This window comes from Rasamsonia emersonii (genome assembly GCF_000968595.1).
Source record: "Rasamsonia emersonii CBS 393.64 chromosome Unknown ctg1118621759979, whole genome shotgun sequence".
In the NCBI taxonomy this organism is placed as follows: domain Eukaryota; kingdom Fungi; phylum Ascomycota; class Eurotiomycetes; order Eurotiales; family Trichocomaceae; genus Rasamsonia; species Rasamsonia emersonii.
Genome location: NW_013563308.1, coordinates 115,304 through 129,279, shown reverse-complemented (window position 1 = coordinate 129,279; position 13,976 = coordinate 115,304). Strand labels below are relative to the sequence as shown.

General features: G+C 51.6%; 4 protein-coding genes across 4 annotated transcripts; 3 read left to right on the top strand and 1 right to left on the bottom strand.

Moving 5' to 3' along the window:
- Nucleotides 1-235: 235 nt before the first annotated feature.
- On the top strand, nucleotides 236-1,964 carry T310_1232 (Cytochrome P450; the record flags this gene model as incomplete). The annotated part of the gene is made up of 3 exons (XM_013475925.1): nucleotides 236-515; nucleotides 576-1,117; nucleotides 1,185-1,964. 3 exons carry the CDS (start codon nucleotides 236-238, stop codon nucleotides 1,962-1,964), a joined length of 1,602 nt encoding a protein of 533 aa, XP_013331379.1.
- A 448-nt stretch (nucleotides 1,965-2,412) lies between these two features.
- T310_1231 (Forkhead domain protein) lies at nucleotides 2,413-7,714 on the top strand (the record flags this gene model as incomplete). The annotated part of the gene is made up of 7 exons (XM_013475924.1): nucleotides 2,413-2,418; nucleotides 2,495-2,513; nucleotides 2,729-3,235; nucleotides 3,314-3,337; nucleotides 3,396-3,640; nucleotides 3,722-3,828; nucleotides 3,931-7,714. The coding sequence occupies 7 exons, from the start codon at nucleotides 2,413-2,415 to the stop codon at nucleotides 7,712-7,714; spliced, it is 4,692 nt and encodes a 1,563-aa protein (XP_013331378.1).
- A 2,210-nt stretch (nucleotides 7,715-9,924) lies between these two features.
- T310_1230 (CTP synthase) lies at nucleotides 9,925-11,555 on the top strand (the record flags this gene model as incomplete). Its single annotated transcript, XM_013475923.1, has 3 exons — nucleotides 9,925-10,120; nucleotides 10,183-10,379; nucleotides 10,440-11,555. 3 exons carry the CDS (start codon nucleotides 9,925-9,927, stop codon nucleotides 11,553-11,555), a joined length of 1,509 nt encoding a protein of 502 aa, XP_013331377.1.
- Nucleotides 11,556-12,978: 1,423 nt separating this feature from the next.
- T310_1229 (ESCRT-III component) lies at nucleotides 12,979-13,840 on the bottom strand (the record flags this gene model as incomplete). Its single annotated transcript, XM_013475922.1, has 4 exons — nucleotides 12,979-13,064; nucleotides 13,130-13,326; nucleotides 13,394-13,598; nucleotides 13,666-13,840. 4 exons carry the CDS (start codon nucleotides 13,838-13,840, stop codon nucleotides 12,979-12,981), a joined length of 663 nt encoding a protein of 220 aa, XP_013331376.1.
- Nucleotides 13,841-13,976: the final 136 nt, after the last annotated feature.

Below are 13,976 nucleotides of genomic sequence, written 5' to 3'. Positions count from 1 at the left end.
ATTAGCTGCGATGGGCCAAAAGGCCCCAAGCATATGGCTCCAGGCCAAACAAAGACCTGCTTAGGCCTCCCAGAGTCCAGACTGTCACCCTTCGTTTGTTCTTGGCCCTTCCTGGGGCGCGCTGCCTTCCTTTATCACCCTCTCACCCTCCCCTCTTCCAACGCCTCTCGAAGCTGCGACAGTTCAACAGTTGCACGTCTGGGGGAAGAGGAGCTTCACCAGCATGGCTGCAATAATGACGATGCTAATCGACGGCGGATTGCTAGGCTGGGGTCTCGTCTTGGCGTCTGCAACCCTGCTGCTTGTGGCCGTCTACCGCCTGCTGCTCAGCCCATTGGCAGGCGTTCCCGGCCCCAAAATTGCGGCCCTCACTGCGTGGTACGAATTTTATTGGGATTGCCCCCGGCAGGGCCATTACATGTTCAAAATTGAGGAGATGCACCAAAAATATGGTCTTTCACCCCCGGCTACTCCACCCGTTCCCAATGTTCCGATGTCTGATTATTTTTCCTATGGTCCAAGCGTTTCTGGAAAGCTGCCTGACTCTCTGACTGACGATCGTTGCTGAACTGCAGGCCCCATCGTCCGCATCAATCCGTGGGAGGTCCATATACAGGACCCGACCTACTGGGACACCCTGTACACGAACAACAAGCTAGACAAGGATGCCTGGTATTACCGCGCATTTGGCGACAATCGTGGCACAGTCGGCACCGAATCATGGCAGCTCCATCGGGTACGTCGCGCCGCCATGGCCAAATTCTTCTCTAGTGCCAATGTCGCCAAGCTGGAACCCAAGGTGTTGGCTCGGGTGCAGAAGCTCTGTGATCGCGTGCAGGAGCATCGGGATGCCGGCCAGGTCATTCCCATCTCCCATGCATACCGGTGCTATGCCACCGATGTCATCTCCGACTATGCAGCTCCCCACACGCGGGATTTCCTGAGCACGCCAGACTTTTCGGCCGCTTTCAATCAGGTCCTGCGGGACTTTTCCGAGCTCATGCTTTGGCATCGCCACATCCCTATTGTCTTCCCGCTGCTGGAGGCGATCCCGCGTTGGCTGATCGCCAAGATGGATCCGACGGGGGCCCAGATTGCCGTCCTGGACAATCAAGCAGTAAGTGTCGAATGATTGGGGGTTTTTTTTGTCCATTCCGGACATGACTGATGTTCATTTCGCGCAGAGTCTCATGAAGCAAGCTCGGACAGTGGTGGAGACCAAGGGTATCCCGCCAGAAAAGTCTTCGCCAACTGTCCTAGATGCCATTTACACGTCTGACGTGATTGGACCGGAAGAGAAGACACTGCCTCGAATGATGGCGGAGACCCAGGCACTCCTGGGGGCCGGCACGGAAACTACGGGGAACACCCTGTCTATGTTTACCTTTCATGTTCTCTCGAACCCTTCCATTCTGCGGAAGCTGAAGTCAGAGCTCCAGGAGGCAGCGGAGAAACATTCCGTCACAGGTCTAATGGACTGCAAGATTCTGGACAAGCTGCCGTACCTGCAGGCTTGTATCAAAGAAGCGCTGCGGCTGGCGACCGGGGTCGTCGGTCGTCTTCCTCGGCGGAACCCGGTGGCACCCATGTCCTACACGACTCCTTCGGGAAAGACGTACACGTTTCCTCCAAAAACGACCATTTCCATGTCCATTCGTGATATGCATTTGAATGGTGATATCTTTCGTAACCCGCATGATTTTTGGCCGGAGCGGTGGCTAGACAGCAGCGCTGAGGAGCTGAAGCAGATGGAGAAAGCATTTGTTCCGTTTGGCCGCGGGGTGCGAGCGTGTCTCGGGCTCGAGCTGGCCAAGGAAGAGATCACGCTCATGACGGGCAATCTCTTTCACCGGTTCGATTTCGAGTTGTTCGAAACGACGGCGCGGGATGTGAGCGTCGCGCACGACTACTTTGCACCATTTGGGCCGAAGGATAGCAAGGGGGTGCGAGTGATTGCGAAATGATCACGAGCCAGCTTTCAGTCATTCTCAACGTTACGTTCGTATGTACAGATACCATGACTTCACCATAGGGGTATGTGTGTACTCGTATTGAATGAACTCACTGAATCATTATGACATGTGGCAGAATGTACACAGGGTACCCCCCTGGGTAGGATATGAAAAAGAAAAGTGAGATGCACGCCCACTTTGCGATGTCCGCTGATGTTAGGGCCTGCAGAGGTGAGCTGTTTAGTGAGCTTCTTGGGGCTAGCTCATTATAGTTGCTTTCTGAGCGACTTCGGCTAGCATCTTGCATTCGGTTATGTAGAGTTGAAGTAGGCAACCAAAAACTCCAGATAGAGTTGTCCTGTTCCAGGGAGAGCTGTCACATGGGAACCTGACACGTGCTTGGCCAGGTCGGGCTCAACCTTAAAAACAGGTAAAGCAATCTCGAATCCGCTGTACAGTAATGGACGTAAGCAGCGGATGGCACAGTGTATCCTCACATGAGGCGCAGTGACAAGTTCCAACCATCTGATTTATTCCTACAGACTGATAGGTCTAGGAATTGTAGGTAGCGTCCAGCAGTTAACTGTCATGCAGTGCAACTTTTAGGTGTCCTAATATCATAACCAGATTCTGCAATAAGGGCTTGGTGTAGTGCATTATGGTACCGCTCCGAGCCTAAGCGGAAGCGGGAAATGCGGTCTCCATACACTTTCTTACTTGCATGATATCAAGAATTCCAGTTTTCATCAGGCCCGACATAACTTCTTCCTATATAGCTTGTACCATGCCTCCCGCAAAGGCCAAGAAGAAAGAAACAAAACCTGCAACGCCGAAACAGACGGAAACAGCACACGCCCGTCCGAACTGGCCGCCTCTGCGTCCACTAGTCCCCGCGTCCGATCTGTCTCTCGAGTCCATCCTCGACGAGCAGATCTACATCATCCGCAACTTCTTCACGGCCAACCTGTGCAAGAGCTACGTCTCGTTCCTGTCGTCGTTGCCGCTGGTCACAACGCCCGCCAAACCCAAGAGCAAGGATGAGGCGGTGCGCATCAATGACCGGTTTCAGGTCCAGGATCCCGTCTTCGCGGAGACACTGTGGAGTGGGACCGCGTTGAAGGAGCTTGTTCTTGAACGGCGGGGTCTTGAGGATGAAGAGCAGGAAAAAGACCCGAACGAAGAAGAAGAAAAGAATCGCCAGGTCTGGGGCGGGACGCCTCTGGGGTTGAACCCCAATATTCGCATCTATCGATACTCGCCAGGGCAGTTTTTTGCACAGCATTGTAAGTGGTCTCTACCTCTCTTTCTCCGTCTTGCTTTCCTTCTATTTTCTAGAGCTTGTAGATAGAAACACTCCATAGTCTTCAGTCTTAAGCATCTATTGGGTACGAAAGGAACGAAAGAGAAGGACAGTAATTAACGCTCATATCTTGTATCAACCAGATGACGACTCCAACACTCTTCAATTCTCCTCACCATCCTCATCAGGATCTGTTCCTGCTCGCACCACGTGGACCCTCCTCGTCTACCTGACCACGGCTGAAGGCGGCGAGACCGTCTTCTACCCGGAAGGCGGGTCAGAGCCTATCTCCGTGGCGCCGGAGGTGGGCATGGCGTTGTTGCATCGGCATGGGGAGCGCTGCCTGCTGCACGAGGGGAAGGAGGTGCGGCGTGGCGAGAAATGGGTTGTACGGAGCGACTTGGTTGTCGCGAGATAGGAGTCTCTGGAAATCATTTTGGGATACTCGAAAACTCTACGGAATACTTAGGGACGCCCAAAATGGAAGGAGGGACCGGTTCCACCTGATTCCAGCTGTTCCTTCCGTTTCGCGGTCGGGAGGCCGGCAGGAGGCGAAGCAGTCACGATCTCTAGCATGTAGCGATGCGCATCATCTAGGTAGTATAGAGCAAGAACGCGAATACGGCCGAAGTGAATCGTAACATTCACCTGTTCTCCCAACGCAGTAAATCGATGCAGTGAATCCTCGTCCTGGCAGACAACGCGGCGCTCCCCTCGCGCTAAACCCGAACGGGGCTGTCCGGCGGGCGACAGACACCGGATTGGCAGCCGCGGTTGCGACTGCAACGGGATCCAATCAGCGCTGCAAACAGGCCCGTGTCGGCGCCGTCCTTCGCCTTTGCCTTTTTGCCTCTGCTTCTTGAGATGGCCTGGCCTCACCTCACCGCCCTGCTCTGGTTCTTCTCCCTGCTCTGGCCCTGTTTCCCAGCTGCAGCAGCCTGTCATGTCGTCCTTGCAGACCATGACAGCGCCCGCGGTCGGCCATCGCCCGCCAGATCCGGGCATTGATATCGACAAGCCTCTCGACGACCTTGTCGGCGCCGTCAAGCCCGACCCGGACCGTCCTGTCGCAACCCCGCGCGATGCTAACAACAGCGACTCCGCAATAGACGCCCTGCAACAAGATCTACCGCCCCAGGTGAAGACTGAGCCTTCCCAGAGCGAAGAGAACGTCTTGCTCCCCGGCAGCCATGGTGATCTGGCCGTGTCCGGCGGTGGACAGAAGGAGGAATCCCATGCGGACCCGGCCTTGGGCAAACCTCCAGATGACGACGATCTGGAACGACAGCAACGCGAGAAGCAATCCGCCGCAAATTCCCTGCTGGCCCAGCTTCTCGGAGGCGCTGCGCCGCCACCAGCACCCTCCGCCGCGTCCGCCGCGGACAACAATGTACCTCCGACCCCCCTGCCCGAGCCGTTAACAGATGCGTCGACTCCAGTGGCACCTGCGGATGAGCTTTCGACGAATGAGCCAGACAAGGTACCGGCGACGGACCCGGTTGTCACGCAGGATGAATCTGCATCAAAAGTGGAAATGCTAGAGTCGGCAGAAAATGGGCAGGAAAGTCACGGATCGTCGGGAGATCCATCGATGGGGCAGCAGACAGAGGAGGCTTCCTCTACGAAAATCCCAGACATGGTCACCGGGGTGATGGAGGATCCTTTGTCCAAGACCAGCAATAACCATACGGGCCTGTTTCCCACATTCGACCCTGAAGCTGCCCCAAAGGACGCCGTCGAAGCTCTGCAGCAGCACGAACTGCTCAACTCGGCCTACTTGGGCCAAGGCATGGACCTGTCTGGTCTGCCCGAGATTCCAGGTTACTCGAATACCAATACTTACAATAACGCGCCGGCGGCGTCGATCGCGGGTTCAGAACCCCGAATCCAGGCTTTTGCCAAGCTGGAGTTCGATGACGGGCATTTCTACGTCAACACATACTCGTTCATCCTCGGACGAGATGTGCGAGCGGCACGTGCAGCATACCAGCGTGAATTGCAGGCACGACAGGCTATGGGAAGAACAAAGAACAAAAGCTCTAGTGGTGGCAACGCATCCCATACTCCGAACCGGGTGAAGCGGGAAGGGAGCGCAATCATAGGGAGCGTCGTCAGTGACCGCGGTGGCATCATGGGCTTTGATCCTGATGTTCCCCCTCATCTGCCTCAACTGAGCCGAAAATCCTCCAACTCCGATCATGCCGAACATGCCACCCCGGCCCAGTTGCAGGCGAACCACACCGACTACAATGCTCTGGCGATGCAGTCCCTCTACGAAGGAAGTGGTGATGCGAAGCCTGTTGACACGTTGGCATTGCTGCCTTCTCCGGATGCGTGTCCGACCATTCCAATCCACCCGCCGGCCACCGCGGATGGCAGCGCTGCGGGGCACAAAGGGATATCACGGAAACACGTCAAGATTGCCTACAACTTTGACAAGAATTACTTCGAGATGGAGGTCATTGGGAGAAACGGCGCCTTTATCGGGGCTGACTGGCTCGCGCCAGGGCAGATCAGACCGCTGCATAGTGGCGATTACATCCAGATTGGAGGCGTGCGGATCCGATTTTTGCTTCCGGATGTGCCCATTGGAGAAACCGGCGCGGATCGGGTCGAGGAATCCTACACGGAGGAGGACCAGAATGCGTTGGCCGGAACCACTGTCGGCGACACCGCTGTCAAAGCAGACGGGGTTGAAGCCTCTGGCGCAGACGGCACAAACGGTGCAAACGGCGCAGACAATGAGGAGAAACCAAAGGTGACCAAGATTGTCTTGAAGACCAAGGATAAGGACAAGGACAAGGACAAGGAGAAGGAGGAGAAGAAGGAGCCAGACCCGTCCCAGCCAACACCCTCGATCGAGGGGCCCCCCGAGACTCCGCAGCCACCGCGTCGTCGCGGACCAGGACGCCCTCCAAAGGATGGCATCATGTCGAAACGCGAACGGGCCGAGATTGCCAGGGAACAGAAGTTGGCCGCCAAACGCGAGGCCAACGGTGGTGTCACGCCTCCGCCGTCCAACCGGTCGAAGCAGCCGAAGCCGCGCAAGGAGGATTCCACCGAGGATGCGGCCAAACAAGAGAAACGAAAGTACACCAAGAGGAAACAGCCCGATGGGAGCGACGTGCCTGTCCAGTCTGTTGAAGGTGGCGAGGTTCCTCCCGATCAGCTCCCAGAATCTAAGCCTCCTCCGCCCAAGAAACGCAAGCCGTCCCGGTCTCCATCGCCCGACTATCCTCCTGAATCCGCCTACACTCCAGAAGACTTGGCTAAGCCTCCTTATAACTACGCTGTCTTGATTTTTGATGCCCTGACTGAGGCTCGCGCGCCAATGACGCTCAAACAGATCTATCGGGCTCTGAAGCTGAAGTATCCGTATTTCCGCTTCAAATGTGAGACGGAAGGCTGGACGTCCAGTGTGCGCCATAATCTGAACGGCAACAGCCACCTTTTTATGCACGCAGAGCGAGATGGGAAAGGGTGGTCGTGGCAGCTTCGTCCTGGTGCGTCGGTGGAAAAGGAGAAGAAGAGAAGGCCGTCCCCTCCGCCTCCGCCTCCGCCATCTCATGTTTCCCACCCTGCTCCCGGTACTTCTGCTCCTCCTCATCAACAACATTATATGCCTCCTCCCTCCCATCCTTATGCCGCTCCTGCGGGGGCTCCGAATCATCCTCAAAACCAGCAATACCAATACCCATCGATGCCCTCCAATCCTTATAACGGTTCTGCGCCTCAACATTCCAGTCCTTATCCACCTGCACCTGCACACCCGTCTCAGGTATCTCTGCCGCCTCCATTACGAAACACTAATATTCCCGCCGCCTTTCTCCAGCCCGGACCTACTACCTACACATCTCCTTATCCTTGTGAACTCCCTCCAGAGATTGTCCAGCTTCAGCAGCAGGAGCAACAGCAGCAGCAACAACAACAACAGCAACAACAACAGCAACAGCAACACCAGCAACACCAGCAACAGCTGGAGCTGCGCCGACAAGGTGAATCTGCGCCGATGCAACCACAGCAACCGCAACATCCGGCTCCTTACGTTCCGCCACCAAATCCGTCTCAATTCTCAAATACGAATCACCCTGCACCTCCTCCACCGGCCCCGCCCTTCCAATACCCTCAATCTCAACCTCCTCAGGCGCAACCGCCGCAGTACCCGAATCCGATGCAGCCGAGTTCTGCACCGCCGGAGCAGCCGGCGATGCAGAATGATGATGACGCGGAATCGGCAATGTCGTTTACCGAGCGAGCAAACAAGGCTATTGATGACTTTGAGGCGGTGCTCATGGAGGACTACGAAGACAAGGAGTACATTCGGGAAGTTCTCAAAAGTGCTCGAGCTCGGGCTCTTGGACATGCTGAGGAAAGCTCGTTCCCGGGCGGTGAACCGAAGGACGAGGCTGTCATCTTGGACGCTTTAAAGAATCTGATCGGAAGTTTAAAGGGCGAACAATGATGATCTTGTTGCAGTAATTGCATAATTTTTTTTGGCGTGACGGATAAGAGAATACCGAGTTCGGTTTCTGTCCCGTTGTGCCGTTAATGCTCAATGATTTACGAACTGGATATAGCGGGTGTCCAAAAACGGCGTTCTCATTGTGTGGCTGGCGTTCTCATTGTGTGGCTTGGTCTTTTTTTCGACTCCTGTTGGAGCAGTGGCCTTATTAGTTTTCTGGGATTTATGAGGTGGCTTTCCTTGTGATGGTTAAAAGGGGAGCGCAAGGGATTGCGAGGTCCCCAAAATATCTAATGGAGTGACTTTTACCAGTTCTCGTTCTGGTTTATTGGTTAGGTTAGTTAATTTTGCGGGCATGAGTGCATGAGTTATGAAGGGAGGGTAAGGAAGAAAGAAAAAGGACTTTTCCCTTTTCTCTTCTTTTTATCCCTTCTTTCTTACTTTCCTACTTTTTTTTTCTTTCATTGGTTGATTGATTGATTGATGATATCCAATGACTGAGCATAGCGTGCCTTTCATGTTGGGAATGAAGTGAAATTCTCTCTCAGACAGCACACTCACACTGTCCTACATTTTTATCTTTCTTTCTTTTCTTTCCTTCCTTTTTTTTCCTCTTAAAAAGGTAATACTTATTTAAGGTTATTTTTATCTCTTTGACCTTCTTTACGTTAGGCTGGTTGAAGGGGTTTGATTAAAAAAGAAGTTTCGAACAATAAAACACATGACGTGATAAACACAAAAAAAGAAATTGGGTAAGCTTGGATACGATGTTCAAGAGCACTAATATCATCTGGTATGCTGAAAGCTGCCCCGTGGTTGGTGACAAAAAATTGCGAAAGTCATGCTTGGAAATCAGCAAAAAAGCCATCACCCAACAAGAAAAATGCTCCATTCGATATACTCTTTTGTAGGCATCTAGACAACTATAGTTCTAAACTGCACTAATGGCCACTATAGACAGTAGTACTGGAGCGTCATGCAGGCGGTGAGTGCAATAGACCAATCAGCGCACGCATAAATGCTAGTGACTGTATTCTGTGAGTATTTAGATCAGATTAGATTAGATGCAGCTGTCCTTCGATGTAGTCCACACCATACTATACTGTTGCCACCATACATCGTGACCCATACACGCATTAGGAATTATACACATAAGCCGATTCAGCATTGCTGAATCCGATATAGCTTCCCACGTCGCCTGGGTGGGTGAAGTAATGGTAATGAACCCCTCACATGGCAAAAACGCGCTAAAACCCGATCTGGACGCGACTTTTTTTTTTCCTTACCAAGGCGGTCGGCGGAGTCAGTACCGTACCGTCGGACGCAATTTGTCCCACCACCAAGGGTTGAAGTTCGCTGCATTTTTTCCTTTCCTTTTTCTTTTTTCCTCTCCCCCCCCTGGCAGAAGCCAGGAAAGGCACCCCTACGTTTTCGAATTCATTATAATTGGTGTTTGTTTTTATACCTTCCCTTCTTTGCATTTCTTGATTTCCTCGAGGGGTTCTTTTTTTTTCTTTACTGTTACGTAACCGTCACGATGAAGTACGTTCTTGTCTCTGGAGGTACGTTGACGTCGATTCAATCATTCCGTCAATCAATCCAACTCGACTCGATGCCTCTGCAGCTCGCAGGATAATCGAGATTTTTTTATGATGAATCTGTCTGATTAACATGTTATTTTTCTTTTTCCAGGTGTGATTAGCGGCATCGGGAAGGGCGTAATTGGTACGACTTCATTCTGACTCGACACACTCGCCGTTCCTTCTTGGATATCGAAGGAAAAAAGTTTTTGAAGGAAATATGTTCTGACAATTGTTCGCTATACAGCTTCCTCGAGTGGGCTTCTTTTGAAGACCGATGGGCTCAAGATGCGTGATTTCCTTCCCGATAATACTGTTGGACAACTGGTGCTGACTATCTGTGCACGTTACTTCTATTAAGATCGATCCTTATATGAATGTGGACGCCGGGACCATCTCGCCGATTGAGTATGTCAACGCCTCATCTTCATCTCTTTCGTCACTCTTTTTTGAATCTTATTCTCTTCCGCATCAACAATTCTGACATTTGGTGACCAGGCACGGAGAAGTCTTCGTCTTGAATGATGGTGGTGAGGCTGATCTTGACCTGGGGAACTATGAGAGGTACTTGAACGTCACTCTCTCAAGAGATCATAATGCAAGTTTACTGCAATCTCTTTAATCTGCAACATGAGTACTGACATCAAGCAGATCACTACCGGCAAGGTCTACAAGCACGTTATCGAGAAGGAGCGCCGTGGTGACTACCTCGGCCGCACCGTCCAGATTGTTCCCCACCTCACAGATGCCATCCAGGACTGGATCGAGCGTGTCGCTCGAATCCCCGCTGACGACAGCAACGAGGAACCCGATGTTTGCGTCATCGGTAAGATTAGTATTGATCTTGATTTATATCAAGAATAACATTCTAATCTAATTGCGATTCAGAGCTTGGTGGAACTCTTGGAGACATTGAGAGCGCTCCCTTCGTAGAGGCTCTGCGTCAGCTGCGTCGTCGTGCTGGCAAGGACAATTTCCTTCAGATCCATGTCTCCCTGGTCCCTGTCATTAACGGTGAGTTGAAGACCAAGCCTACTCAGCAGGCTATCCGTGATGTGCGCTCAGCCGGTTTGAGCCCTGACCTGGTGCGTACCTCCGATAACAATCAAAAAAAAATAACATTGCTTGCTGATATTGTGATTTAGATTGCGTGCCGTTGCGAGAAGGCGCTTGATAAGGCTACCAAAGATAAGATTGCTATGTTCTGCCAGGTCGAACCTGAGCAGGTCATTGGCGTTCACGATGTTGCCTCTACTTACCACGTTCCTCTCCTCTTGGAGCAGCAAGGCTTCCTTGTCCAGCTCCGCCAGATTCTCAAGATCGACGCCATGACTATCCCTCCGTCTTTTGTGAACAAGGGTCACAACACTTGGAAACAGTGGAAGACCCTGACCACTTCTCAGGAACATGTTTATGAGACTGTTAACATTGCCCTGGTTGGCAAGTATGTCGCCCTTCACGACTCGTATCTGTCGGTCATCAAGTCCCTGGAGCACTCCGCCATGGCTTGCCGCAGAAAGCTCAACATCATCTGGGTTGATGCTTCCCACCTTGAGAAGACTACCGGAGAAGCCAACCCAGAAGCATACCATAAGGCCTGGCATGAGGTTTGCACAGCTGATGGTATCCTTGTCCCTGGTGGATTTGGAACCCGTGGTACCGAGGGTATGATTGCTGCTGCCAACTGGGCTCGTACCAAGGGCAAGCCCTACCTTGGTATCTGCCTTGGCATGCAGACTGCTGTCATTGAGTATGCCCGCAATGTTTGCGGTATTACTGGTGCAGGCTCTGTTGAGTTCGATGAGCGCACCTCGGACCCTGTTGTCATCTCTATGCCTGAGATCGACCAGGTCAACCTTGGCGGTACTATGCGCCTTGGATCTCGCCCCACCTTCTTCCAGGAGGGCACTGAGTGGTCTAAGCTCCGCTCTCTGTACGGACTTAACCGTACTTCCATTGATGAGCGTCACCGTCACCGGTACGAGGTCAATCCCCAATATATCGACCGTCTCCAGGCTGCCGGACTGCACTTTATTGGCAAGGACGACAAGGGCGAGCGGATGGAAATCATTGAACTCAAAGACCACCCCTGGTTCGTCGGGGTTCAGTTCCACCCCGAGTACTTGTCTCGAGTTCTTGCTCCCAGCAAGCCCTTCCTTGGCTTTGTTGCTACTGCTGCTGGGGTCTTTGACGAGGTTATGAAGAAGTCGCAGGCCAGGGAGGCAGAGTTGGCGAACGGTATTTCCGAAATCATCATCTAAAACGTCTTCACTTCCTGCAGAATATACATATAACAGTCTGATATGATAGATCATTTATGACGAGGAGGATGTTGCGATACGTTCGGTTGAAAAGATTACCGAATAGTAGATCTGGGGTACGGTTTCTCCTTTTGATTTCATCTGAGTGATGAAGATGGAACTTGTGGATGCTTGAATGATCAGAAATCCAGAAAAAAAAAACCCCCTTTATGATCCGATTTTGACGGTGTGGTCCAGTTGCGCGCGCGCTTGTTGGTGGCATTTTGGAACTGACTGACTGAGAAGCAAGCATTTCAAATATTCATTGATTGAAACAATTACAGACTTTTCTTTCATAGGCGGGATTTAGTTTCTTAAAAAAAATAGGTTGGCGATGGCATAAAAAAAGGGGATTTATTATAAATATAGACAGATAGAATTATGCATCAATGCAATAATCAATATTTTTACACTTCCTGTGTCTATACTCTCACTCGCCTCGCACCGCACCGCCCTCCTCTTCTTCAGTCTTCAGTCAGATCAGCTTCGTTAAAATAATATTAATATATAAATGCTTCTTTCCTTATCCCAGAAAGCTTTAATTTAATAAATACCAGAATCCGTATTTGGTTGCCGCTGGACTTGTAGCATCGGCTGGCTGTTCACATAATCGTACACTACTTTGATTGCAGCTCGGTAAGGAGGAGACAGATCTTTCGCAGAACGACGCCAAAAGACGGACGCCGGATTCATTCAGCAGTCGTTCTTGCGTCTTGCCTTGCCATCTGCTTGTTTAGTAGTAATTAATAGAGTAAGTAAGTAATTCAGTCAGTCCAGTTAGTCCAGTCCATTGTTGGTTGCTACCATTGTTGGTTGCTACCATTGTTGGTTGCTATCATTGTTGCTATTATTGTTGATTGAATTGATGATTGATACCTTCCCTACCCAACAACCAACTAACCAACCAATCCAAACCTAACTAAACCACACAACGAAGCAAGCTTTAGGTAGGTAGGTAAGTAGGTAGCAATCAATATAGATAGATATAGCATGGGACTTCTGTCGCAGAGTATAGCATAGCATACCAGGACAGGACATAGGTATGTAGTAAGTAAGTAGGTAATGTATGTACGTAAGGTAGGAGGAGGCGTAGGAGGAGGAGTCGGAGTAATCCACGAAATATAACCCAATCCCGTTCGGCTTCGGCAAGGTTACGAGAATCGACCCGGTAGAAGAAAAAGTGACGAGTATAGCAGAGCATAGCATGGCATGATCATGGCATGAGCATGGCATAGCATGAGCACGATATGACATGACATGACATACAATCGGAACATCCGTGTCTTAGAAAAAAAAAGGGTAAGAAAAAAATACGTCCGACGAGTAATTAGTGAGGTACAGAAAGAAAACAAAAAGGAAAAGTGAAATATAAAGAAATAAACTTCTATCCCATCGCCATCTCGGCTTTCAATTTCTCTAACTCCGCTTCCTCGTCTTCCTCTTCTGTTGTTTGCTTTGCTTTGCCTTTGACTGGAAAAAAAAAGAAACCAGGTTAGTAACTGGACAGCTTTCCTTTTCTTCAAAGCAGGACTTACCCTCCCCGTTGGCCACATTCGGCAGCTGGCCGACTGGCACCGTCCCCGTTTTGAGCATCTTCTCCTCGACGGTCTGCTGCTCCAGCTCCTCCAGCTCGGCTTCCAGCTCGTCCTCGTCCGGCTGCTCGCCGATGGGGTTGCTCGTGATGGCCTGGGCGATTTCCTGGCTGAGCTGCTGTTGTTCTCGTAATTTGTCCCTACGAATATCCTATTAGAAAAGCTGCCCGCTTGACCTTCTCTCTCTGACGGTAATGTAGCACATACATCGTTTCGTCCACCTTGTCGATGGTCAGCTTGCCGTGGATCTGCGCCATGGCGTTGCCGGCCTGCTTCATCGCGTTCAGCGTCTCCTGGTTGATGTTGGCAGCCTCGATCGCGTAGATCTGCTGCTCGAGTTGCTCGATCTGCGCCAGCGTCGACTCGAGGTTTTTCTCGTGGAGCTTCTTCCGTCGGAGGGCGGCTTTGGCGGCTGCAAGACGATCATATCAAGTCAGCAAACTCAACAACCCTCACTCTCTCGACCAGCGCAAACGCACCATTCTTGTTTGTTGAGACATTCCTCCTCGCTATTGCCTCCTGCTCATCCATCTGATTCTGCAAATGCTTCTCCCTCTTTTGCAGCATGTCCAGCTGCTCCCGCAGCGCTAGGATGGCGTTCTTGGGCGCATCTTTCCGCTTTTGCGCGGACGAGCCACCGAACCAAGACCACATCGTGGAACGCTGTAGCTGTGCAGATATGAATTCAAGAAACGCGAGCAGAGGTAGGGTCCTGCCCTCCGGTACGACGGTCAGTTCCGAAAGATCTCGAGCGGAGCGGGCTCGTCGCAGGTCTCGTGGACTAAGGTAT